At 48.1% G+C, this 27,427-nt stretch overlaps 2 protein-coding genes across 2 annotated transcripts in view; one reads left to right on the top strand and one right to left on the bottom strand.

Moving 5' to 3' along the window:
* On the bottom strand, positions 1-27,311 carry Cacna1f (calcium voltage-gated channel subunit alpha1 F). Its single transcript, XM_027433183.2, has 48 exons — positions 27,254-27,311; positions 25,448-25,469; positions 25,074-25,179; positions 24,738-24,877; positions 24,358-24,500; positions 24,125-24,277; positions 23,143-23,339; positions 22,927-23,030; positions 21,899-22,089; positions 21,581-21,673; positions 21,374-21,467; positions 21,196-21,222; positions 20,888-21,048; positions 19,687-19,912; positions 18,612-18,819; positions 18,357-18,477; positions 18,157-18,238; positions 16,904-16,949; positions 15,933-15,984; positions 14,834-14,993; positions 14,376-14,505; positions 13,618-13,677; positions 13,366-13,472; positions 13,195-13,282; positions 12,661-12,768; positions 12,530-12,582; positions 10,939-11,085; positions 9,650-9,851; positions 9,397-9,555; positions 8,528-8,638; positions 8,196-8,279; positions 7,420-7,440; positions 6,951-7,079; positions 6,609-6,674; positions 6,257-6,348; positions 5,489-5,648; positions 5,133-5,260; positions 4,772-4,868; positions 4,482-4,584; positions 4,089-4,190; positions 3,837-3,967; positions 3,427-3,564; positions 2,996-3,165; positions 2,298-2,405; positions 2,067-2,191; positions 1,873-1,985; positions 538-735; positions 1-295 (listed from the first exon to the last, which is right to left on the bottom strand). Exons 1-48 carry the CDS (start codon positions 27,309-27,311, stop codon positions 65-67), a joined length of 5,745 nt encoding a protein of 1,914 aa, XP_027288984.1. The 3' UTR covers positions 1-64.
* Ccdc22 (coiled-coil domain containing 22) overlaps positions 632-27,427 on the top strand; it is a 41,121-nt gene continuing 14,325 nt past the window's right edge. Inside the window, exons 1-3 of the mRNA XM_035450063.1 lie at positions 632-771; positions 4,142-4,212; positions 8,936-9,047. The gene's annotated coding sequence lies outside the window, so the exon portion shown is untranslated. The remainder of the gene's footprint in view (positions 772-4,141; positions 4,213-8,935; positions 9,048-27,427) is intronic.

Here is a 27,427-nt window from a genome sequence, read left to right as displayed (position 1 = left end):
TGCTTGCCTCCTTCTGGGCAAAGAAAGGATAAAGTTTATTGAGCAGGGACTGAGGGGTAAGAATTCAGAGGGCATGGACACAGGCCATCTCGTCCCCCAGGTCCTCTTCATCAAAGCGGGAGAGAATAGACTCCTCATCACTATAAAGGGAGGTGGTTCTCTGTGCCAGCAGGTCACTGGCAGCGCTGTCCATCTCATCCAGTGTCAGGTGACATGCGTCTGCAATCTCCTGCTTGGCCAGGGCCACAAATCGTGGGTCTTGGGCAAAGAGACCTAGGCCTTCAGAGATGAGCACCTGGGGGGTGGGTTGCAAGTGGGAATAGTGTTGACCAATGGCCCAATGTGCAGAGTGGTCACTGTGAATACATGATGTACTAATGGCAGTGTTCAGGGAACAGGACAAAGTACACTATACTGAAAAGAGTGATTTCTACGTAGTCAACATAGAGTCTGACCACTCCTTGTTGCCCTTTTCCAGCTCCCACCTCTGCCCCTTCTACTCCAGCCCTTTTACTCCCGACACCCATCTGGACTCACAGCCTCCACCAAACTGTCGGCACTGCCCCTCTTTCGGTAGCTGGGATCTGAATGAGCTCCAGGCACTTGCAGACAGGCGAAGGTCCGCAGTGGCGCACTGAGTTTGTTGAGGTATCCTTCACCAACTGTGGCTTCCTCCACCAACAACAAGGGGGCATATAGCAGTCGACCCTTCTGAGGAGGGGCTGCCCAGGAACCCTGTGTCAGAATAAACACCAGAGGGGGCAAGGATTGGTGAGTATGAGAGTCTATGATTCACCATTGTGAGTTCTGTCCCTCTTCCTTCCCTGATAATATAAATGACTTCTTTGTTTGTGGGGATCAAACCCAGAGTCATAAACATGCTAAGCAAATGCTCCACCACTAAGCTGCATCCCCAGCTCCAGACTTGAGTTCATGGCAGAGTACAGAAAGCCTTTGTTTTTGTGCATTTGCATGTGATTTCTTTATTTGAGATGGGGCCTTACTCTATTATCAAGGCCTGTAACTTATTATGTAGCCCAGGTTGGCCTCATATTTGCAGCAATCCTCCTGTACCAGCCTCAAAGAGCTGGGGTTATAGGCATGAACCATTCCATCTAGCAATTTTGGTTCTTTTGAAACACAGTCTCATGTGGCCAAGGCTAGTCTCAACTCTGTATGTAGGTGAAAATAACTTTGAACTCCTGATCTTCCTGTGCTTACCTCCCAAGTGATAGGATTACAGGTATGTGCCATCATATCCAACTCAAAAACCGGGATTTAAATGTTAGGTGTGTGTGTGTGTGTGTGTGTGTGTGTGTGTGTGTGTGTGTGTGTGTAGCTAAACCTAACTCCAAGGGGAGCAGAGACAGGAGGATCACTGGAGATTGCTGACTTCCAGCCTAGCCAAGAAAATGTGAGCCCTAGGTTCAGGGAAAGAGCCTACTTCAAAGTAATAGGTGGAGACGGATAGAGGAGGACACTGACACCCTCTTCTGGATTCTGCACACTCCCATGGGTGAGTGCATACACACACACACACACACACACACACACACACACACACACACACACACACGTGAGCACACACGCACGCACACACAGACACATACAAAAATTAACAAATGGATAAATAAATACTAAGTATTTTAAAGTGCTGTTTACTAGCTATGCGATCACAAGAGGATAAACTTCTCTGAGCCTCAGTTTCCTCACCTGTAAAGTGGGGACAATAAACCCATTTTATAACTACAGTGGGGATTATGTGAGTTCTTTAAGTGCCCTATTCTTCAGAAAGCCTTGAAATGTAGTATGTTTGGAAAGTGCAGTCTAAGATGCTATATCCATAAAGGCCACAGTGTCCCTTTTCCTCACCTGAGCCCTGCCTGGCCCTGAGGGCCGTCCACGATGGTAGGTGCCTGGGATGGGTAAATCTTCACAACTGCCCTGGCGTTGGAGACACTGGATGGTGAAGGAAGGCTTCCGACCTGGCAGGCAAAGAACAATGGCAATTCTTCCCCTGTTCTGTTCTGCTAGCCCTTAGGTTTCCATGGGGTCCACCTGCTTACTTGCAGGTGTCGGGGGCAGCAAACGTCGGCGTGGTGCATGGTGCCCATTTACATGTCTCTGGGGCCAGTGAGGCGGCAAAAGGACTGGGTTCGAGGGTGTCCCTGGCTGCTCATCCATGTGGGTCCTGTGGAGAAGTCAGAGCTATCAGTGACCTCAAGTCTGGGACTCAGGGTTGGGGTACCAACGCTCTTGCCCTCCCCTGCATGGCCCATGTGGTGTGGCCAGTGTACCAGTCAGGGACTTCCTGTTCTTCATTCTGATTGTCCTGCCCTTGAATTCCTTTGAGCTGAGTACTTCCTTCTTCTGGGATAGTGAACATGAAGACTCCAGAGCTTCTCCTGGGGAAGTGATGCATATTGTTAGACTAGGTCCCAAAGCCTCAAGTCTCCCTGTTCCTCTCATCCCATGCATGTCCCATTCTCTATGCAAACACTAGGATTTACAATTACTTTTAGACAGGGTCTTACTATATAATCCTGGATGACCTGGAACTCACTATGTAGACCAGGCTGGCCTTGAACTCATGGAGAACTGTTTCCTTCTACCTACTGAGTGCTGGGATTAAAGGCATGTGCCACTACAGTTGATTTGCATTAATCTTTTGCATTGTAAATTTCTCATATTTTCTTGTTATTCTCTTTTCCATATTTCTCTTGTTATCCTCTATTCCCATTTGAGACTGTGATTTATCTTTGTCTTTTTAAAAAACAGGGTCTCAAACTCACTATATAGCCAAGGATGGCCTTGCACTCTGGATCCCCCTGCCTCCACCTCCCAAGTGCTGAGATTACTGCTGTGGCCCACCACATCTGACTCTCACTTGAGCCCAACTTTCTTCTTGAAGGTCTCTAGCCTATCTCCCATCTCACCCAACACAGTGGCTAGTCTTTCTTCATTCTTACAACCTTCCCCAGATGCTCAACCATACCTTTGGGGTTGGGATCCAGCCTGGAGCACACTGGGCTGCTTAGAGCTGGGAGCCACTCCATCATCATCACTAGGCCCAGGTGAGAGAGAATCTGGGAGTTTTTCCCTAAGAGGCAGAGACACTGAAATCCTGGAGTTCCATCGAGATTGGGGCTGGGAGTCTATGGAGTCCTGCGGAGAAGTCACTTGGCTGAGTGTTTTATCAAAGCAATGGCTAAGTTACTTGATCAGTGTTTCCCTCACTGGTCCATGGGGACCATCACTCCCTAGGGTCTGAATCTGGGTTTTGTTTTCCAACAGCCAGTGATAGGTATTGAATAGTTTTTCATTGTAGAGGAAGCTTCTCCCCAGAGATAGTATTGTGTTCACTTAGGGGTCTGAGGGAGCATTTTATAGTCAAGAGTTTTGAGGGGAGTAGAAACTTGTCCTCACTTTGTGTGTTTCTGGGTTGTTCTCAGCTTCCTCCTCCTCACCCTCCTGACCCACTGCCTCTTCCTCTTCTTCCTCACTGTCATAGGTGAGGGCCTGTCGGATCTCAGGACCCAAGTCCTGTAGGCTTCTAAGACCAACCTGTGGGGATGGGTGGAAAATGAAGGAAATTAGTAGCTCCTGGTCTAAAGTGCTCCTCTATGAGCTAGCTTCCCATGTAGAAGTAAGTGTGTGTGTGTGTGTGTGTGTGTGTGTGTGTGTGTGTGTGTGTGTGTGTATGCCAGGGCTCCGAGGCTCCCTTGGCCCTCTGTGAGGCCTAGGTCTCAGTTTCTTCCTCTGTGACATGGGTTTCATGAGATCAAGAGGGAGATCAGCCTCTACACACATGCCACACCAAGCCCTGTCCTTAAGACCTGAAGGACAGAGGATGTGCTTGTTGGGGCCTCTGTTCCTAGTAGCCCTTTTTCTTTCCTTCTCCGGAATTTTCGGAAATAATCTTGAATCAGAAATGTGGCATAGAATTTGCCCACGGTGACTTCTTCCTCTGAGACAAGAAAAGAGGGCAAAGTTACACAGGGGTCCTCTACAACACTACTGCCTCCCCAGTTTCTACCTACCAGCAATAATCTGGAATTAAGCAGACGGCTCAGGGGTGGGTAGCTCACCGTCTGGAGGGGGGATGACTTCATCCAACAATTTCTGCTTTATCCGCTTCCAGATCTTTTTGATGACCATCCGAAGCTCCTGGTTGGCTTGATCCAGGTTCCCTGCAATGCAGGAGAGTGTGAGGTAGGGGAAATAGAAGTGCTGAAGGTGTTCCTCATTGCTCGTTGGGGGCATGGAGGGGGCGGTGGCGGTGGGGGGGGTTGCTTTGAAGTTTCAGTTGAAGCTTCACATCAGTGCTATCAGATAGGGTGTGGAAGCAGACCTGGAGAAGCCAAGGCCACCCACCCATTTTGAGGTTCAGAGTTAGGACATGCATATCTGTCATTCTTTGTTTTTGCTCTCTGATCCCTCCCCAGGGACCCTTTCACTCCTGCTCCTTCCCTCCCCCACACCTTCTGTCTTGATCTTCAGGGATGTCCGCACCAGGGCAAAGAGTGTAGCATTAAATGTCACTGTTCCATCTGAGTTGAGGGGCACATTCATTGCCACAAGTCTCTGTAAATACCCAAGACATAGAACCCACTCTGGGGAAATGCTAGGTATATTTTCAATGACCAGGGTAGAAACCTTTGTGGATGCAGTCACATACCCATCCCCACCAAAGGCAAGTCCCTTTTCCTTCCCATACAGTATAGAGCCTTCTTGGAGGTCAGCAGGTAAGTGGATGGGCAGGTGCACAGACCTTGCAGGCCACTCGGTGTGGGCACAACTTTCCGAATCCCAGTGGGGGCTGGATGCGTCTCAGCAGGGCAACGACATCCAGGTGCTTGATGCGGCCCCTGGAGCAATCAGGGAGGTACCACTGGATCAACAGTACCCCTTGAGGCTTTTCTTAAGCCCTGCCCCAATCAAATCATTACTTCCCAAACCAACACCTAAAGGTTTTTCAGGGAAGAGCACTGGTATAGAGGACAGAGGGTAGGGCAGTAGAAACCCTTTTATTGTTGGGTAATGGAATATGTGGATCTCAAGTTCTAGGACTAGGCGGGCATGGAGGGTAGCACATATCCCTAGGATTCTAGGTAAGAAGCTAGCGGGTATACTTGGCTCCAGGGTCATATTCAGACCAGATCCTCTTGAACTCATCAAGGTGGTGGGGGCCCAGGATAGACCAATCTCTGGTTAGATAATCAAAGTTATCCATGATCACAGCCACAAAGAGGTTTATGATCTGTGGACCAAGGAGCAAACAGAGTTAAGTAAAGGAACAGAGTTGGGTTTTGGGGGGTGGTGGATAGGAGCTAGGATGGTTTTACATTGGGTTATAAGTTCCTTGGCTGATCTTATTGTTGGGACAGCCCTCTCAAGATCTGGGCAGCCCTCTCATTTGGACATCTCTGCACCACTCAGGGCCAGCTGCTATGGCAATGATAGTTCTAGCGGGGAAATGTTTCCTTACCAGGAAGGCACAGAGCATGAAGAAGCTGATAAAATAGGCAATGGCAAAATTGCTACCACAGGTAAATTCCTCTCCTGGGCCAAAGTCAGACTCAGGGTCACATCGATTTCCAGGAAGGCTAGCAAGCATTATCTCTTGCCATGCCTCACCAGTGGCACACCTGGAGAGGGTCACACAGGGATGGCATTCTGGAAAAGCTCTAAAGTCATGTCAAATACAGTTGTGGGGGGTCTAGGGGAGTGAGGGGATGACCTACTTCTCACCAGCGGCTGTACTTTACATTTATTGTGTGTGTGTGTGTGTGTGTGTGTGTGTGTGTGTGTGTGTGTGTGTTTGTGTGTGTGTGTGTTTGTGCATAGACAATCTGTGGGAGTCTTTTCTTTTTATTTCATCACATGGATTCTGGGAATTGAACTCAGGTTGCCATGCTTGGCAGCAAATGCCTTTACTTGCTGAACTATCTCACCAGCTTCCATTTCAACCTTTAACAACTATCATGACCATGATAATGACATTTATAAAATATCTTTTACAGATGAGGGCACTGTGGTATAAAATGGGGGCACATCTACCAGCTGGAAAAAGAATGACTGAGACTGGAATATTTTGAAAGACTCCTCAGATCACAGTCATAAATGGCCTCGGCTTATGTGGAACTCAGGCTGCCCTGATATTTCCATAGTTTGGGCGTCTTGGGGCCAAGAGAGTGTGTGTGGATACTCTAGGTATTCTGGGGAGCAAGGTAGCATGGAAGTGGGAGTGTATCACCTGAACAGAAGCAGCACAGCCTGTGGAAAAGTCTGGAAATTGTTGTTTCGATTTATCTGTGTGCCGTCCTGAAGAGCCACCTTGCCAAACATCTATAGACATACAAAGACTGTGTTCTGGGAGTGAACCCATGCTCCCACATGTCCCCATTGGCTTCACATTTCCTAATACCTAAGGGATCTTCATAATCTTGAAAGCCATTACTAATGAGCTCATTTCACACTTGCAGACTTACCCGGGGTCATCTAGCTTGTCTATGTTTCTGCTCCTCCATCCCCACACTGGGGCTATTCCTACCAAGTGTCTCTGACATAAAGGTTCCAGAGGGTTATTCTCTAAGGTGTCCACTTACCTGCATGCCAATGACTGCATAGATGAAGAATATCATTGCTATGAGAAGAGCCACATAGGGCAAGGCCTGGGAGAATGGGAAGGGAACAGACATTTCAGGTGCAGTCAGAGAACTATAAATCCCAGAATGTACTCCTCTCCCCCAGCCTGGGTCTGATGGGGATGTAGTCTACCTTCAAAGTTTCCTAGATTACATGTGCTCCCCAAATGCAGACACAATATTAAATAGAATAGGGTAAAGTCACCGAACTAGAGCCATATTAAAGGTTGAGAGCCCAGAGAAAGAGAGAACATTGGAAATGGCATGGCAGACTGGGAACTGTAGTTCTAAGTGGGGAATTACCTGGAAAGACTTGATGAACGTCCAGAGCAGTGTGCGGATTCCTTCACCCTTACTGAGAAGTTTGACCAGCCTCATGACTCGGAAGAGGCGAAAGAATGTGATAGATATTCGAGAGCTGTCCTCTGAACTCTGGAGTTAGGGATACAGTGGGGATGCTCAGTTTGCACAAGGTCTAGCAACTTCTTTTCCTCATGCCTTGATCCTCCCAGTTCCCAAATCTCTTAGAACCCAGGCCCAAGAGTGGTGAGGGAACATTTTTTGTTTGTTTGTTTTTCAAGACAGAGTTTCTCCGTATAGCTCTGTCCTGGACCAGGCTGGCCTTGAACTCAGAGATCCACCTGCCTCTGCCTCTTGAGTGCTGGTATTAAAGGTATGCACCACCACCACCCAGATGTCAGGGAGCATGTCTAAGGACTCTTGGTCTGGGAGGGATGACTGAAAATTATTCCTGTTAGGGGTGAGACGCTACCTCGCCAAGATGGCCTCCATTCTGGTGGGACATGTAGCCAAAACAGAGGTGATAAGGAGATGATGTAATCATATGCCCAGAATGAATAAGGGTAAACGATGGTGCATACTCAGGGAATGGTGGGGAAGGTTATATGGTAGTAGATCAAAATGTTTGTAAACAAAGTTTTAATAGGGTGGAAGTAAAAGGACCGGGTAAAAGAGATGGTGGATCAAAGGCATTGAAGGAAACAATGGAGCCAAAGTTTCATGGAAAGGAGAACCAATGGATGATCATTGGAGAAGCCAGTGATGCATAGATGCAGTCATCATCGTGGTCAGGCAAGGTTATTATCAGGTAGTACCCAATGGATGAAATGATGGAGCCAATGATGCAATCAGGTGTGATAACAGTCAGCAGAGACCCGGTATAGGAGATGATTGAGTTGGTGGAGAAAATGGAGTCAACGAAGTAGTCAGAGAGATGATGGAGCCAAAGCAGGAGTCAATGGAGATGATGGAGCCATTGGAGTGGGGTGGAGACAATGAAAGAGATAATTAATGGAGGCATTTTAGGAGGCAGCAGAGCCACTAGGTAGGCTGCAAAATGGAATAAGGGACTGGTTAGAAGGAGGAATACTTTGCCAGAGCCCGGAAGGTACTCAAAAAAGATAGATCTCGAATGAGGAGTGCTCAGTCTCCAGGACTGGGGAGGATGTGAGTGGGAGCTGACTACCCAAGAGTGAAGGAAGGCTCTAGGGAGAGAGTAGAAGGGTTAGCACAAAGCCCAGTTCTCACATTGACTTCTGTGACGGCAATGTCCACTACGCTGCCCACTACAATAAGAGCATCGAATGTATTCCAGGCATCGGCAAAATAATGCTGTAGATGGGAGGAAAACATTGTACTGTTCTCTTAGCCAGCAGACCAGGGTAGGGGAACAGTAGAGGATAGTGGGTATTGAGGAGGCAGGGCCTGGCTTGGACTACAAATGGTCTGTATCTGCTTTCCTCTCATTCCCTATTCTTATGACTGCTTGATTGCCTTCCCTCCACACCTCCCCCGCCCTGACTGTGGAATATGCTTCCTCCCCAAGGTGTTTATTCATGGGGAGTTGGTCTAGGATGTACCTTGGGTTTGAAGGCGATGATTTTGAGCACCATCTCAATGGTGAAGAGGCCAGTGAAGACCATGTTGAGGATGTCCATGGCATAGTTAAAGGGAGCAGTCTGCTCATAGTGCTATGGGAAAATCAGATGGGGACAGAGCCTAAGGCAGAGACACCCTACACACAAACACATAGTCCCTGGTCTGAGCTGAGGAGTCTGGGACCATGGAAACACTATGTCTAACAAAACTGTTTGCATTGTTTGTCTCTCATTATGGACACTGCAAAACCTGGTTCTTGATTCCCAGAGTGCCATGGTTGACAGCCTCTGTGAAAAAAAATTTTATTTCATTAAAATATGCAAGAATTACTTCTTGGTTTAACTTTCTCTCTTTTTTCCTGCCTTGAATGTGGAATTGGTATCTGGAAGAGCAACAACCAACTTACAGCAGAATGGTGCAGCAGGAAGATGGACAGACCCCGGGTGGGTCACTGATCAACAGTGAGAGGACAGCCTACTTCAGCATTCCTCTACATTTGAGGTAAATAAGCAAACTACACTGACTCTAGGATGCATAACTGCTTTTATCCTGGAATCTGAATCTGCAGTGCATTTTATAATCTGTGACAGCTTGCAACAGTCATGGACCAATGTTTTCATGTTTCAGCATCTTTAAAAACAGAATGTTGTTTTGGCCTTAGATTTGAAGAAATGTTACAAATGTCACAATAACTTAAGCCTCTGTCAGTTAGGTGGGGGTGGGGGGAAGGTGGGGTTGTTACTTGTGTCCTAATGCATTCCTAATAGCTCTCAAGGGATTGTGTGAAAAGAATAAATATCTGGCAATGATCAAGATGGTTGGGGTGAGGGTTGGCAGAACTCAGACAAACCTGCATGGCTAGTGCAACTGTGTTGAGCAGGATGAGCAGAAACATCAGGTATTCAAAGGCGGCAGAGTTCACAGCGGCCCACACTCGGTACTGATGTGGATTCTTGGGGATGTATCGGCGGAGTGGCTGGGCTTTGAGGGCATATTCCACACACTGGCGCTGCATAGTGGGTATAGGGCATGGGTGAGCAGAGGAGGTTCACAAGGCAAGGAGAGGCAGGTTTGGTGGGCATTAGTCAGGAGTGAGAAGTCACCTGGTTCTTGTCCAGCTCACAGTTTTGGTATTCCTGCTCTCCCTGGGCACGAAATGTGATGATGACAAAGCCCACAAAGATGTTCATCATGAAGAAGGCAATGATGATGATGTAGACAATGAAGAACACTGAGATCTCCACATGGTAGTTGTAGATAGGGCCTTCATCTTCTGCGTGCGCATCTATGGCTTTGTACAGCAGCCTGTGGGAGGTGGTAGGAGGTTGAGATGAGGTCATGTGCAGGGGAAATCCCAGCTCCCTCAGACTTCTTCCCAGGCTACTTAGCATACTCGCCTCCCAAATCTCTTGGCATACCAACCCTCATAAATTTACAACCTAATCACTTGGGACTTCTATACATATACAAAGAAACCCCCACAAGGCTCTTAAATGGTCCTAAATCTTTGGTTCTTTTGTTTTCCTTTTTTTTGAAACAGAGTGTTACTATGTAGCCTTAGCTGTCCTGGAGCTCAGCTATGTAGATCAGGATCCCAAATTTTTTGTCCCAGACATCTCAAAGTTTCAGAGACTCCCATGCAGCTCTCAAAAGAATCCTGTCCAGATCTTCCATGACCTTTCAAAATCCCCTAAGTTTCTACAGACCTCTAACCCCCTTATACTGGCCTGGCCCCTGTGATTCTCCAGAACTCCCTCACAAGCTTCTAAAGATCTTGGAATCCTGTTCCACAGTCTTGAACGCTCTGCTCAGTTCCTCCCAGAAATTTCTAGCTAATATACCCAAAGGCTTTTGTAGGTTTCTGTAAACATCTAAGTCCTATTTCCTCAGTGAACCCCTCCACATTCTACTTGTTCCTTTGTTACACTCACCCAGTCTTTTCTAGACTTTCAGCTATTCCCTCAGAGACCTTTTCCCAATTTCTAGAGACCTTTCTCCAAAGGTCTTCCCCACCCAGTCTTCCAACACATTCATCAGAAATCTACCGCCAACTGGATGTGGTGGCACAAACCTGAATCCCATCACTCAAGAGGATGAGGAAGTAGGATCATCAGTTTGAGGTCAAAGTGGACTACATGGTAAGACCCCGACTCAAGAAAATAGGGGGAAGGGATATAGCTTCATGTTATACTCTTTTCCTAGCATATACAAATCCTGGGTTCCATTCTCAAGTATTGAAAAGAAGAAAAAGGAAAGAAAGGAAACCCTATCCAGGCTTAAGAGACTTTCTGTATATCCTTGAGATACACCCCCATCCATTCCCAGTTATCCCAGGCCATTATCTATAATCATCTGCCCAGTCCCCTTCAATCCCCAAGGCCCTGCCCCTCACGCAGGCCAGCCTTCGAAGGTAGAGACAGTGAACAGGGCCATCATGGCTGAAAGGACGTTGTCAAAGTTGAAATCACTGTTGACCCAGAGCCGCTCTCGGACCAAGGGCCGTGACACATCTCCATCAGGGTAGATGAGGAAGGATCCCCTGTGGATGTTGTAGACAGGCCAGGTGAGGGAGGAGGAGTGAGGAACTGTGACAAAGGGTCTAGGGTCTTTATTATGGATGTATCAGGGCACAGTGGTGTCCCTAGACAGCTTGGGTTCACATCCTGCCCTTGGATTTCTCTGACTAGGTTATTGTAAACATTCAATCTCTGTCTATGTTCTTTTTGTTTTCACAGTCTATCTAAAAAATGAGGATAGTAACCAAATCCATTTCCCATTTCTCACCAGGATTAGTGCGTCAATAAATAACAGTTAATCATGGTGGTTCACACTTAGAATCCCATTACTTGTGATGCAGAGGTGGGAAGATTTTTAGCAAGTTTGAGGCCAGCCTGGTCTACATGATTTCCAGGTCTGCCATTGTGAGACCAAGTCTCACAATAAACAAACAAGCAAATAAATAAAGCCAGGCATAGTGGCACATGCTAATTATCCCAGCAACTCAGGTGACAGGAGACAGGAAGTTTGTGAGTTTAAGGCTAGCTTGAGAGCTTAAGGCTGACTTGAGACATGTTGAGACCAAGGCTCAAAAAAAAAAAACCCAAACAAAACAAAACAAACAAAAAACCACCGCCAACAAAGCACCCCAAAACAAAAAATGACAACAAAAAGCAAGCAAGAGCCAGCAAAATGGCTCAGTGGGTAAAGAAAGGTACTTGCTGCCAACCTGATGATCTGAGTTTGATCCTCAGAACCCACATGGTGGAAGGAAAGAACCAACTCCCTCAAGTTGGTCTCTGATCACCACACATGCAGTGGCAGCCTACTCCCCATATGAATAAATATGAGAATGTAAAAAAAAGACTAATTTCTGGAGCACAGTTGGTATATCATCATCACCATTGCCATTAGCATTTTTGTCATCAAAGGGAAAGTAGTTCTCCAAGTGGCCAAAGTTTCCTAGCAATGATTGCATTACAGGTAGTGTGCTGGCACTCCTTTTATTCCCATCTTTCAGTTGGGCTAACTGGGACTCAGCAAAGTGAATAAATGCCTCCAAGCCTTGTGAAGTGGGTTTGAGTCAGGAATTCCTGGCTTCATGGTTTTTGCTTGAAACCACCTCCCTCTACAAACATCCCTGGATGGAAGCTGGGACTCAGAGAAGAGGCAAGAATTGCTAGGGCTTCTGGGGTACAATGTACATAATATTGAAGAATGGGGAAAACATTTATGGGGGGACTTTGCTTTCTGTGATGTGAAGGCCTCTACAATTATTGGTACTATATTAATAATTGGGGTTTATCCCGGGGCCTTTATGGACTTTGGAGGGTCTTAGGGATTTTTAGGAAACCAGGCATGTCTAGAGTCTTTGGTAAGAGGCTGTAAGTGGCTTCAGGGCTGTTAGAGAGTGAGGTCTGTATTTCTCTGTGATTTGGAAGGAAGGGGTTGTGGATTCCATGGAGGGCGAGGCCTCAAACACTCACTTGCATTCTTTCAGGTTGTGTTTGGCCTCATCAGTGCAACTGTAGAATTTCCCCTGTATGGAGGACATCTGTCAAACAGGTTCACCTTTCACCCCCACCTTGGCCTGGGCCTGTCTCTGGATCTCCCCCACCTTGAAGAGCTGCACACCAATGCAGGCGAACATGAACTGCAGGAGGGTGGTGACGATCATGATGTTTCCGATGGTCCGGATGGCCACGAACACACACTGCACCACGTGCTGTGGACACCCGCACACGTGACTAATGGGCACCACAGCCATAGCGTGTAGTGGGGACTCGGGTAATGAATACAGCTTAAGGACTTGGGCCAGGAGTATGTGCTTGCAAGACAGGAACACATGGTCAAAAGGTAGTGTTGTGGGCTAGCATGTATGAGTAGAAACAAAGAATAAGACTTTTCTAGGTAAGGATATGTGGTCACATATCAAGGACATGTGTCAGACAAATGTGGCCACTGGTACTTGTAAGGAACATGGTACTTGTAAGGAACATGGTCAGACCACATGGCCAAGTAGTCGAGAATCTGTGGTCACATGTTGGATTCAGGCTGCACAGTCATGTCTTTGTGCAAATGGTTAGTTGGATCTGTGATGCTGACACAGGGCCTGGGTCCTGTGGTGTGGGCTTGGGTGAGCTGAGCTTACCTTGAGTCCCTTGGCCCTGTTGATGGCTCTGAGGGGCCGCAGGACTCTGAGTACTCGGAGAATCTTCACAACTGAGATGGCACTGGAGCTAAGGGGAGGGGTGGGCAGTTTTCAGGCCCTAATTAGGGCTTGGTCCCAGTTCTGGGCAGGGGCGGGGAAGGTGTTACTCACTGGATGCCGAAGGAGATGAGGGACACGCTGACCACAAGCAGATCCAACATATTGAACCAGCTACGGCAGAAAGAGCCTCGGTGCAGGAAGGCCCCAAACACTGTCATCTGGGGGATCAGATGACATTGGATTAGACCTCAGACCTGAGGAGAGCTGCTGGGTAGGGTGGGAGAGAGACCAAAAAGATAGGTGGTAGGGGTGGCAGAGAATGTATTAGGGCAACTGAGGGTATGGTTGGGGTTCCATAATCACCTTTAGTAGAATCTCCACAGTGAAAATGGAGGTGAAGGCATAATCAAAGTATCCCAGAATCTGGGGAAACCAGGAAGATGAGGAATACTGTCATAACTAAAGAAGATTGATAGTTATGTGTGTGCCTCTCTGCTTCCTTCCTTCCTTCCTTCCTTCCTTCCTTCCTTCCTTCCTTCCTTCCTTCCTTCTTTCCTTATCTATCTATCTATCTATCTATCTATCTATCTATCTATCTATCTATCTATCTATCTATCTATCCATCCATCCATCATCTACCTACCTATCTGCAGCCTAGGCTGGCCTCTGAGTTGCAGAAATCCTCCTGCTTCAGTCTTCTAAGTGCTAGAAATCCTGGCAGGTACCACTATGCCAGCTTGTGTGTGCACCACTCAGTGTAAGCCTTACTCTCCCTCCTCCTTACCTCCCAGCATTAGGAAAGACTTTTTACACGTGCCAGAGGTTTGGCCTTCTGAGATGTGGGCTCAGATTTAGACTCCTTGGTCTCTACCCAGCTACACGAGTGCCCTTGGGCTGTTTAACCTCTCTGAGCACAGGTTCCCTCCATCTCCAGTCAAATCCTGAATCCCTGCCCACACTTCTTTGATTATGGAAATGGCTGATGGTACTGTAGTCTCCACCATTACAGGTCCACTTCCCCAGCCCAGTGAGGAGTCTTCTCCTGGTCATTTCTCTGTCTCGAACTTGTGCCCAGGAGAATGCCCCTGTGAGTCCCTCCTAGCCTTCAACTATGGGCTCACATGGTTGCGGAAGGAGTGGGCTCGGATGGGGTCCTCAGCGGCCAGGGACACACTGCTGAGGATGATGAACACCAGAATGAGACTGGTGAAGATATGATGATGTATGAGGGTGTGGCAGGCCTTCCGAAGTCTGGCGAGTGGGGAAAAGGCAGTGATTAGATATAGGACCAAGCCGGGTGTTACTGGCGCACATCTTTAATCCCAGCACTCGGGAGGTAGAGGCAGTTGGATTTCTGTGAGTTTGAGACCAGCCTGGTCTACAAGAGCTAGTTCCAGGACAGCCTCCAAAGCCACACAGAGAAACCCTGTCTCGAAAAACCAAAAAAAAAAAAAAAAAAATCCAGGACCAGTGTCTACTGGGAGACTCCAAGGGATGCATGTATGCCCTCCTAGGTAGTTCTGGGGCTCTCCACCTGGACAGCCCCTGTTGCCCTGCCCCTGCCCCTTCTAGCACTCACGGGTTGGTTTGGCTGAGGCAGAAGAAGGCACTGCCTTCAGGAATGGGCACCACCTTCTCCTTAGGTACAACTTCCTGCAAGAGTTCCACATGCCCTGCACCACCTTCCTCCTCCTCCTCCTCCTCCTCCTCCTCCTCCTCCTCTTCTTCTTCCTCTTCCTCTATGCCTGGTGCTGGAAAAAGAGCAAAAGGGGAAATTGGCTGAAAAAAATCAATGGAAAGCTCCTGGAACTGTGCTTGACACAAGATGAACTCCTCCCATTTCCTGCGCAGAACCATAGCTCCTCAGGGAAGGGATCTTAAAGTCTGTTTTGTTTAATATATGCCTAGCTTTTAGAACAGTTCCTGGACACAGTGAGAGCCTTTTGAGTGTGTTTAGTGTGGTTTACACACACACACACACACACACACACACACACACACACACACACACAATTTGATAACAAAGACTCTGAAAAAGTCCACAGTGAAATAAAGTGTCTATTTCTCTTGTTTAACCTTGGTGCCCCAAATATTGCTGGCTAGGGAACAAGCCTATTCATTCATCTCAGAATAATTGTTTCTGCAGTCCTCAAGATCGTACTTAGGGCCTGGTACATGCTATGCAAGCACTCTACTACTGAGGCATATCCCCAGTCCTTATTTGTGTATTCATGTTTTTTTTTTTGAGACAGGGTTTCTCTGTGGCTTTGGAGGCTGTCCTGGAACTAGCTCTTGTAGACCAGGCTGGTCTCAAACTCACAGAGATCTGCCTGCCTCTGCCTCCCAAGTGCTGGGATTAAAGGTGTGCACCACCAATGCCAGGCTAATTCATATATATATATATATATATATATATATATATATATATTTTTTTTTTTTTTTTGAGACAGTGTCTAGTGTCTCTAACATAGTCCAGGGTGACTTGGAGCACACTCTTTAGCACAAGGTGTCCTTGACTTTGCCACCCTTCCCAAGTTTTGGGGCTACAGGCATGTACCACTATGCTACTGCCTTCAGGATGACCTTGGAAGAGTCTGCTGGCCAGAGAGGATCTTGTCAGGGGTCAGGAGTTCTCTTTTCAAGTCTCCATGCCTCTTCCATCTGACCTGCATACTTGCCTGCTCCTTCACTGTTTGCACCCTCTGCTTCCTCATTCTCTCCACCAGGCACCTGGAAACAGGAAGTTGGAGTCACTGAAAATGGGAGAGAAACCAGGAAATGGACACAAAGGATAATGTGGAAATGGATTGGCCGAAGATGGGGTTAAAGCCATGGAGATATTGATGGGTATGGGTGGTAGGAGGAGGTATGGACAACTCCCAGGCTTCTTTCCTTTAAGATTTATTTATTTATTTAGCTTTTTTTGAGACAGGGTTTCTCTGTATAGCCCTGGCTGTCCTGGGAATCACTCTGTAGATCAGGCTGGCCTCAAACTCAAACATCTGCCTGCCCCTGTCTCCCTAGTGTTGGGATTAAAGGCATGTGCCACCACCACCCAGCTTTAAGATTTTTATTATTATTATTATTTTTAAATTATGTGTATCTGTGTGGGGGTATGCTTATGTGAATGCAGGTGACCTTGGAGGCCAGAGGCCTTGGAACTCCTGCACCTGGTGTTACAGGTAGTTGTGATCTGGGAACCAAACTCAGGTCCTTTAGAAGAGGAACAATAGCTCTTTAACTGCAGAGCTATTTCTCCGGCTCCCCCACTCTTTTTTTTTTTTTTAAATAGAGGGTGTCATTATGCAGCCCTGGCTCTGTGGAACTCACTCTGTAGACCAGGCTAATGTAAAACTCATAGAGGCCAGGCGTTGGTGGCGCACGCCTTTAATCCCAGCACTCGGGAGGCAGAGGCAGGCGGATCTCTGTGAGTTCGAGGCCAGCCTGGTCTCCAGAGCGAGTGCCAGAATAGGCTCCAAAGCTACACAGAGAAACCCTGTCTCGAAAAACCAAACAACAACAACAACAAAAAAAAACCCAAAACCAACCAAACAAACAAAAAAATCTCATAGAGAGTCACTCCTCTGCTTCTGTTTTCCAAGTGCTGGGATCAAACACATGCATCACCGCACCCAGGCTTCTAACTCACCAATACTCTGCTCTCCTGTTGGGGGTTTCCTTCACTGTTCTTCTCTCTGTTCAAAGAAATAAGGGGTGATTGCTGCAGGTGGTAACAGATGGACACGGTTGGGGTGGACACTGCCGTCAGGGCAGACCTTTCTTGGGGCTTCCTGCTTCTGTTCCCAATGCCTATAATCTATCCTCATAGCACACAGAAGGAACCTGTGAAATCCTAACACTCCCATGCCTATCTCTACCAAGAGCAAAAGCCAAGCCTCATCTTGACCCGGAATATTCCTGGTCTGGTCCTTTTATTCCTCACAACATTTAACCACATTTTTTACCACTCTCCTCCCTGCTGCATCCCTACCTCCAGTGGTGGGTTTTGTTTGCTTGTTTATGGTGTTGAGATGGAAACCAGAACCAGGTGAATTTTCTACTTCTAAGCTAGGTTCCAAGCCCGGTGTTCTGTTGTCAACGCGCTAACAACACCACAACTTCAAAGGAGCAATCTTACTGAAATTTATCTCCTATACAGTCTCAATGTGGAGCTCAAGTTGGCCTTGAACCTGCCTCAGCCCTCCAAGCGCAGGAAATGTAGGTATGGCTTTCTAGGCTTGCTTTAATTTTTCACTATTGCTTTGTTCTGTTTTCTGTTTCTTCACTACTTATTATTAACATATTTTTTGAGACAGGGTTTCTCCAGGGTTTCCTGGAACTCACTCTGTGGATTAGGCTGGCCTTGAACTCACAGAAATCTGCCTGCTTGTGGCTACTGAGTGCTGGGATTAAAGGCATGCACCACCACCCAGCAACATACTCTTTTTTATTGAGACAATCCGTAACTGGACTGGAAATCACTATGTAGACCAGGAGGGTCTCTAACTTGCAGAGATAAACCTGCCTCTGCCTCCCCAGAGCTGGAATTAAAGGCATGTGCCACAGCACCTGGCTTACTAACATAGTCTTAAAATTATATATCTATTTTCTTTTTTGCTTGCCTTCCTGAACTACAATTAGCAAGGATTCCATCTGCCTCAATCCATGCTGTCTCCCTAGCATTTGCAGCAGGGCCTGGCACAGTTATTGTGTGCTCAGTAAGTTCATGTTGAAGGAATGAATGAATGAGGCCTGTATCTGGAGCTGGGGATTGCCAGAACAAATGAAGTCCTGTGGTGTGTGTGTGTGTGTGTGTGTGTGTGTGTGTGTGTGTGTGTGTGTATGTGTTCCAAGTTAGAGATCTTAGGGAAAGGATGTCTTGGAGATGGAGCCAGAGCTCACCTGCCCTTGTCTTTGGCAGTGCCTGCATCTCCACTGGCTAGGTTATCCACAGCAATGGCAAGAAACACGTTCAACAGGATGTCTGGAGTGAGCTCAGGCTGCAACGATGGAAAAGCAGCCTGCCCTTGGACTGCCCAGCACCCTGCTCCACCCCCCACCCTGCTCTAGCCCTTCTCCCAAAGATCAGAGGCTGAGGATACAGTTGCCACAGATGAAGAGGATGATGAAATAAATACACACCAGCATCCCTGGGAAGAAGGGGCCACCGTAGGCCATGATACCATCATACATGACCACGTTCCAATCCTCACCTGTCAGAATCTGGGGGTAGGAAGTCATCAAAAGTTCTTAGGACCCCTGTAACTCCAGGCTCTATCAACACACACACACACACACACACACACACACACACACACACACACACACACCTCTACCTCAGGGTCTCTAGGCCATACCTGAAAGACAGTGAGGAGGGCTTGGGGGAAGGTGTCAAAGGTGCTTCTCTTGGTGTGGGTTTGGTCAAAGTTGAACTTGCCCCCAAACAGCTGCATGCCAAGCAGGGAGAAAATGATGATAAAGAGAAAGAGGAGAAGCAGCAAGGATGCGATGGACTTCATGGAATTGAGCAGGGATGCGACCAGATTGCTCAGAGATGCCCAGTGCCTGCAGCAAAGATTGAAAGGGAAGGGTTGATGCTTTGTCCCCTGTAGAGTCCAGAGACAGGCAGGCCCCAAACTTGGTATACACTGGGGCACATGGGGTTAAAATAGGTTGTGGCACTGAGGTTGGAGTTGAATTTTGGACTCAAAGTGTGATGAGAGTAAGAAAGGAAGGGACCCCTAAGTTTGGAGTCAGAGTTGGCATTCAGGGTGTGGTGGGAGGCGAAACTAGGGAGGAGGTATAGATAGGATTGGGTTTCATGTTGGGACTGGGATGAATTGGCCATGGGGCTATGGTGATTTGGGGCTGGAGGAGTTGGGATAAGGTTGTGGCTGACAGTTGTGGAGGGGAGGTGATAAAGAGGAGCTTGAGGCTGAGAAGGTCAAAAACATGGGGTTGCAATTAGAGAAAAGTTGCTGGCTAGGAGTAGGGACGCATCAGAGAACTGAGAATGGCATTGTGGTTGGTGCTCAGTGATGGGGCTAGGGCTGGGAGTTAGGGCTGAGGTGGGAGGTTGCGTTTGGTTTGGGATTAGATAGTGAACCTGTGGATGACACATAGTTGGGGTTGGGTTTAGAGAGGGTAGTATGGCTGGGACTGGGCATGAACATGGAGATGGGCTTGGGGGTAAAGTCATGTTGGGAAATGGGATGGAGATGGAGGAGACACTATTTCTAGGTGACTCTCCTCTCCACGAGGATAGGAACTTGTGCTTGATTTGTTTTCTGGTGCTACCCTAGGCCTAGATGATCAGGATACAGCAGTAGGTGCTCAATGGATGCTTGCTAAATGAATGATAAGGCTGATGAAATTATCTTCAGAGCAAGGGTGTAGAATTGGGTCTGCGTTTTGGGCCCCATGCATACATACCTGGTGACCTTGAAGATCCTGAGGAGGCGCACACATCGGAGCACGGAGATCCCGAGGGGCTGCATGGCCCCCACCTCCACCAAAGTGGTTTCTAGGATGCCCCCACAGACCACGAAGCAGTCAAAGCGGTTGAAAAAGGAGGCAACATAGACAGAGGGGCCCAGACCATACAGTTTGAGAAGCATCTCCACCGTGAAGAGACAGAGCAGCACTTTGTTGGCATACTCTGTAGGGAGAGCAGGAAGGTTGACTGAGCTGGCCATAGCAATGTGTAGGAAGCCAGGAACTTTGGTGTGATCTTGGGGTAGCAGGGAGCAGGCCAGGTGTGGGTAGGGTTTAATCAGGGTTAGGGACTGAGGTGAATTTGCAGGTCAAATCAAGTGAGGTTTGGAGCTGGGGGAGAGGGTAGAGTTGAGATGGGGACCAGACTAAGCCTTTGTGGGTCTAAGACAACTCCAAATTCAGTGGTACAGTTAGCATCTAGGATTTATTATTTTTAAATTATTTTTTATATTTATGTCTTACGTTTTTGGTTCTGGTGATGGAACCCAGCGACCTCACACAGGTATTCTACCACTGAGCTATATCCCCAGCTCCAAGCCTGGGGTTTCTTTAGGACTGAACTGGTTTTGGGTGGGGTTAGGAGCAGGATCAGTGGTAAAATTGGAAGTGAGATTGTAAGGAATAGTAGCAGTTGACATGATGTGGGCCAAACAATATTCTAAGCTGAGCTCATTTAATCCCCCCAACCACTCCAGGCCATGGATAGTTAGCATTATTGCCATTGTGTGCATGGGGAAACTGAGGCACAGAGGGGTAAACTTGTCCAGATAGCATGGTGTTAAGAGCCTGGATTAGAATTCCTGTTCTGCACCTCAGGAGCTGAGTCCTGGGGGTTGTTGCTTAACATCAGTGCCATGATGTTCAGGACTCTTGCCAGCCATAGTACTTAGGTACTAAGGTTATAGCAGAATACAAATTGAGTTTGGACATGTGAAATACTGAGACTAGAGCTTGATGCACACAGCAAGTACCACGTAAGTGTGGTTTGCAGGGTGGGTTAGGACAGGTTAAGATTTCTGCACTTATCTGGATTGGAAGATGGTATCTGGGGTCTAAGACTACCTAGAGAGCCTGCATTTGAACTTCTGGGGTGGAGGGAGCAAGGGATGAAGAAGAGAGCAGGCAGACTAAGGCACACCCTGGGTCTGGGTGAGCCACACAGGCTGCCCGTGGTGTTCTGAAGCGATGGTCAACGTGTTGAGGAAGACGAGCAGCAATACAGCCCAGTAGCAGGCGTTGGACTTGACAGCCCGGCGGCAACGTGCGCGGAGACCCCGGTTGGCTCGGCGAAAGTGGCGGCTGGGCAGAGGAGACCCCATCACATCACTGAGATGGCCTAAGTCAGCCCGGAGATCAGGTTGGGGAGCCCAGGAGTCACATGGTCCGTGGAGATGGACCGGTGTCAAAGTCATGGGGTCAAAAAGTTGCACAACTTTCACAACTTACCAGACCTTGGTTTTCATGATCTTGTTTCTAGAAATGATTGAAAAGGGATGGGTGTCATAAGGGGCTGAGAGGGGGACAGCAACTGTGACTAGAGGTCAGGGCTGAGGTCAAAATTTGAAGCTAAAATAAGGTTGGGGGGGTCTGGGCTACTTGGGATTCAAGGGCTGGGATCGCTTACAGGCAGCGTGTACAGCTGGCCAGAGACCCCTCTTCTTCATCCTCATCTCCTGGGGTGTCTGCCATGGAGCCAGTGTCACTGGCTGGGAGGCTGGCTGTGGGCAAAGTGAGGATAGAGGTCAGGACCCAAAGATCCTAGGTCCCACATTTGGTTTTTCCCAGGTATTTTTCCCAGCTCTCCCCTGCCTCTTGCCAGATTGGTTCTCACCATGGCTGCTGGTGGAGTGTGTGGAGCGAGTTGAGTGACTGAACCATCGTAGTCGTCCACGCCTCCTATTGGTCAGCTCTGACAGCTGTGGCCCTGTGGGGATAGATCCAACTGGGAAGGATGCCTGGAGGCAGAATTAGGGTCAAATCTAGGGGACAAGGGGATAGTTGGAGCCTGTGTCTGAGTCTGGGTTGAGATTCTGTATCCTGAGCCAGATCTGGGGCAAAGACTAGGGTGGCTGCCGGCTTGGTCTGGGTCTCAGGAGGGCAAATCACATCTGGGGTAGGAATGAAGCTGGTTCAGAATTGAGTTGCCTACGATGGCTGGCTCGTCCCTCTTCAGCGAGGGAAGCCAAGTTGCCGTCTATTGAGGGATCATGGAGGTCTAACTCCTCAGCCTGTGTGATCCAGTCCAGGTAGCCCCGAAGGTCCTCCTCCATCTGCTGCTTCTCCCGAAGCTTCTGAAAGTCACCTCGTGCTTTTGCCTTTTCTCTTTCCTTGGAGAACTCCCTGGAGGAGGAGGGGAGAAGGGGGGCATCACCCTAGTAATCTTGTCTTTACCACCCCAGCCACAATAGCTTTCTAATTGTTCTTGGGCTATGCCAAGGACATTCTTGCCTGCAAGCATTTGCATTGGCAGTTCCTATGGTTTAGAATATAATCAACACCTACAGAGGTCTTTGCTGATTTTTAAAAGAATTACATTTATCTATGTATCTATGCGTCTATGTATCTATGTATCTATCTATGTATCTATCTGTATGTGTATGTGTGTGGCAAGTAGGTGTCATGACCTGTGGACCAGAGGACAACCCAAGAGAGATGGTTCTCTTCTACAATAAGGGTCTTTGGTCATCGGACTTGGCAACAAGCATCTTTTCCCACAGAGTCATGTTGCTGGACTCCCAGCACTTGGGATGTAGAGGCAGTTGGATCTTTGTGAGTTTGAGGCCAAGTTGGTCTACAGAGTGAGTTACAGGACAGCCAGGGCTGTTACACAGAGAAACCCTGTCTTGAAAAGCTAAAACTAAAACTATAAAAAAATGACCAAAGGAACACAGCAGACTTTTTTTGGTGGTGGTAGGGATTGAGCCCTGAGCCATTGACATGCTAGAGGAGTGCTCAGACTTTAATTTTTTTAACTAAAAAATTTGAGGCAGGGTCTCACTAAGTTGTCCAGGATATCCTGAAATTTGAGATACTTCTGTCAGCCTCTCAGATAGCAGCGATTCCAGGCTTGTGTTGCCAAGCCCAGCTCAGATGTGGATTTTTGTAAGATGTCTAGGAATTTGGCAGCACAAAAGGGCAGGGTGGGGGATTGTAGGGGAGAATATCCAGGCTTCTCACCCACTTAGGACACCAAGCACAAGGTTGAGGACAAAGAAGGACCCAAAGATGACGAGGCTCACAAAGTACACCCAGGGTAACTCATACCCCATGGCATCCTGCATCTGGAGAGAGAGAGAGAGCATATTTTCCCCAATAGCATGAATACACGACAACCCGAGCTGGAAAGAAGGGCAGGTGAAGCCTCCAAGCTGTGTGAGGGCTTGTTCACCTCACCCAGTAGAGGACGTCTGTCCAACCTTCCATGGTAATACACTGGAACACAGTTAGCATGGCAAAGAAAAAATTGTCGAAGTTCGTGATGCCACCATTGGGCCCCGGCCAGCGCCCGCGGCACTCAGTCTGGTTCAGTGTGCATGAACGCCCAGAGCCAGAAGACGCACAAGGCGATGGGTCCTCCTCTGCCTCCATATCTGCAGGAAAATTGAACCCCGGGGCTATGAAACAAAGTCACACACTAGTTCCTGCCACTCTGCAGCACCATCCACATAGAAAGTTTGTTTTAGTGCCCCAGGTATTTTTTTTAATTTAAGATTTTAAAAAATGTTATCTTTTATCATTTTACATACCAATCTCGTTCCCACGCCCTCCCCTCCTCCTGCTCTCTCCACCTTCCCCCCACCCAACTCCATCCACTCCTCAGAGAGGGTAAGGCTTCCCATGGGGAGTCAATGAAGTCTGTGCCCCAGGCATTTTTAAAGCAAAAGTAATTCTTGGCTCCTCTGCTAGGGTCAAACCCCTAGAGGTGTCGATTTGAACCACTGGGAAACTGAGTCCTTCCAACATGGATCTGAAATTGTGAAGTGCAGACCCTGTATAGATCTTAAATAATAGTGAGGCATGAATCTGGGGGCAGGGTCTTGTGAGTAGTAGAGTCTCGAAAAGAGGGCAGAGAAAAGGCTTGGGCAGGGGTCTTCACAAATGCCTGAAGGCAAGTGAAGTTTGAATGCCTCTAGGCAGAATGCCGAGTGGGTGGAGTTTTGTGATACCTGCACAGCCATTATTGGGGGGGCGGTTGTATTCTGGGATTTAGGGCGGAGTCTTGAATACGTGGGTGGGGTTTGGCTATACAGAGGTAGAACCTGAGCCTAGAGACCTAGTCTTTCGAAACTGAGCCGGCTTTCTAGAAGCAAGAGGGGACCCGGAAGAGAGGGCAGGGGGTGTGTCCTGTTCTGTGAAGGGAGGGAGGGTGGCTGACCGGATCCCAGGAAGTAGCACGTCTTGTGCATGCGTCCGAGGAACAGCTCGAGTCCGATGATGGCGTAAATGATAATGACAAACAGCACCAGCAGGGCAATGTGCAGCAGCGGCACAAGCGCCTTCATGATAGAATTGAGCACTATGTGCAGGCCTGTGGCGGGGAGGGGCGGGCTCAGCGCATTCGCCTTCAGCCTGGAACCCCACCTCCAACTCGGGGGCGTATACACTTACTCGGGACCCCTGACACCAGCCTCAGTGGCCTTAGCACCCTAAATGCCCGCAGTGCCTTCACATCGAAGCCTCCCGGCTTTCCTCCAGTATGCGGGACATCGCCAGGCCGCCCGGGTCCTTGCTCCAGCAGCACGCTGAATAGCCTGATGGGGGAGCATGGGATAGGGAGGGGAGAGTCAGGCCTTTGGCTCCCTCCCCATCCCTCCTTTCTGTTAAAAAAAGCCCAAGTCCCTGTAATTGGAAACCAAATGGTTTTACATATGTTAACATTCCTAACTTTAGCTGCAGAATAGGGACTGTCTGAAGCAGTCGCTTCCCTGAGCCCCAGAATTCAGTGGATTGCTAACTATGGTGGGGTGTCCCTCCCCCTGCAGACGCACCCGACCACGACGATGATGAAGTCAAGTAGGTTCCAACCATTGCGAATGTAGGCGCTGGGATGGAGCACCAGCCCATAGGCCACGATCTTGAGCACTGTCTCCACGGTGAAAATTACCAGGAACACGTATTCTACTTGTTCCTGAGGGCGGAACGTGAAGGCCAGTACTTATCTGAGGGCAGGGTCAGACCCGGTGGGTGTGGGCGCAGGCTAAGGTTACTTTTGCCAGAACCAAGATGGAATAAGGAGGGTCCATGAGAGGTGGGGCCTGGCTGGGTGGCTTAAGCTGTGGCTCTAAGGGAAACTGCAGCCTGGCTGGGCATGGGGTAGGCCTCACCAAGTTGTGGTTAGCAGTATTGGAGTCGTCCTCAGGGAAAGGGATGTATACCCCCAGGGCCACGCAGTTGGCAAAGATGGTCAAGAGGATGAGAATATCAAAGGGTCTCAGGTGAACACAGTTAAGGACCCAGGAAGAGTAATGTTGAAACCCCCACATTCCCTTGGTGCCCTCTCCACCCAATGCTGACTCTAGGCAAGACCATACTACGTAGCCCAGGCTGTCTTTTAATTTTTAGTGTACCAAGAATCTTTTCCCCCTAATATTTGATCTTTGGTCCGAGGTAATCTCAGGCCACCTGCATTCCAGGCCTGACCTAATCCTTGACTCTTCATACCTTGGTGATCCTTATACCCTTGATTCTCTCAGGATACTTCCACTCCACAATGCTGATACAGGACCGACGAAGGGGATTGGTTAAGGTGAGACAGAAGAGTGCTCGAGGTGATCGCTGGGCACTGGCTACTGCCACAGTCTTGTGTTTGTTGTGCTGGGTCCTTCGTCTTGGGGTGCCCAGGCCTGATGCCCCACTGGTATCATCAGCTCCCACGGCTGGAGGCCCAGGACACAGCCCCCATTCAGGACCAGGGCCTGTCCCATTGGCTGGACTGGGCTCAGGAGTAGTGTCTGTGTGGAGAAAGAGTCAGGGAAGGGATAGCATAGGACAATCATAGTGACTTCTTGTCCAACCTGGTCCCTCTGTTTGAAGGAAGAAGAACGTGAAAAACTATGGAGAAGTGGAAGGTGCTTGGGTTATGGGTTGAGGGTTAAGAATCAATGTTGGAATTAAGTTTAGGGTGGTGTGAGTTTTGTTGAGGAATGAAGGTGAAAGTGTTTTCAAGCAAGGTAGGGCTTGGCTGGATGTTCACCATGCTGTGCACTTCAACTTAAGGTCAAATCGGAGTGGTGGATTTTGGGTCAGAGTGGGCTTAGCCTTAATCAATATAGGCAAGGATGGAGTTTGGTTGAGATTTTATTTAGGGTTGAAGCTGGGTATTTGAATGAGTTGGGCTTGAAATTAGGATCAAAGTGAGGGATAAATTTTGAGTAGAATTTTCATTTTTCATTGGGGTTCCATCACTCAGTTTCAAGAGTCTATGGTTTGGTTCAGCTTCTGAGAGGGGTAGTAGGTTGGCCTGGTTAAGATTCCCATCTTTGAAGGAAATAAGCTGTCTGATTTCAAATTCTTACTACTATTTAAAAGTTGTGTATTGCCTATAGTAAATTATGGGTATCTGTAAAATGGGGGTGATAAGAATGGTTGCCTGCATTATAAGGGTGTTGTGAGAAGTAAATTGAGCTCAGTATTCATAAGAATGCCTAGTATGTAGTATTCTTACTGTTTTGAAAGTGAGGAAATTGAAGTGAAACAGTAATTTGCTGGTGGCCAAATCAGGCATTTTAATTAAAGAACCTTCCTAGCTTACTACAACACCGCTGTATGGTCTGGCTCTGTATTCATTTGCATTTGTAAAAGGGCCTGTTTAACCTGGAGAGGTGGCTCTGTGGTTAAGAGCACATATGGCTCTTCCAGAGGATGGGGGTTTGGTTCCCAGCACCCACATGGCAGCTCCTAGTCTCCTGTAGCTCCAGTTCCAGGGGATCTGATGCCCTTTTCTCTGCTGGCATTGCTCACACATGACACTCATACATAAACTCAGGCACATACATATACTTGTAAAAATAAATTAATAACACTTTGAAAAGGGGTCTGTGCTGTTTCTGGACAGCCAGGGAAAAATCATTCAGTAACAGTAATGGTATCTAGAGGTTAGGTGACCTTCAAGTTCATGATAAAGTCTGTAGCCATTGTGAGGTTTGGAATCTAATGTCCCATGTGATGGAGGTAGGGGATTGTCTTCTAGTTAGGAGGGTTTAGATTAAGGTTCACAGTGAGGCTGGATTTGGAGTTTGAGGTTAACTGGGTGCTAAGGTCAGGATTGAGTCAGCTTTTCATTTGGGAACTAAGGCTATGAATAAGGTTGGGGGGCAATTGGGGATAGCATATGGGCTAGGTTGTGGTGCCTCTGAGATAAATAGCAAAGAAGCTGTATAAAGGGGTGGCTAGGACAGGAAGAGGGTGATGATACTCTATTTCCCCAGAGATTCTCCAGGAGTAGGATCCAGGTTGGCATCGGGTAGGTGAGAGGGTGAGGGTGGACCAGAGTCCAGGATGATTCTAAGGGTTTTCAGGGGTGGATGGCTGCTCTCACCTTTCCCGCCTTCAGATTCTGACATCCTCCTCTGGAGATGTAAGGTCCATCTGCACACAGTTCCCCCTCTTCTCCTCCAGCCTTAGAGAGATTAAGGTCACGGGGCGGGGAATAATAGTGTCAGTTGGGAGGGTGAACAGG

The sequence above is a fragment of the Cricetulus griseus genome, chromosome X (assembly GCF_003668045.3).
Source record: "Cricetulus griseus strain 17A/GY chromosome X, alternate assembly CriGri-PICRH-1.0, whole genome shotgun sequence".
NCBI lineage: Eukaryota > Metazoa > Chordata > Mammalia > Rodentia > Cricetidae > Cricetulus > Cricetulus griseus.
The sequence above is the reverse complement of the archived record's forward strand: the minus strand, read 5'-3'. Positions and strand labels throughout refer to the sequence as shown.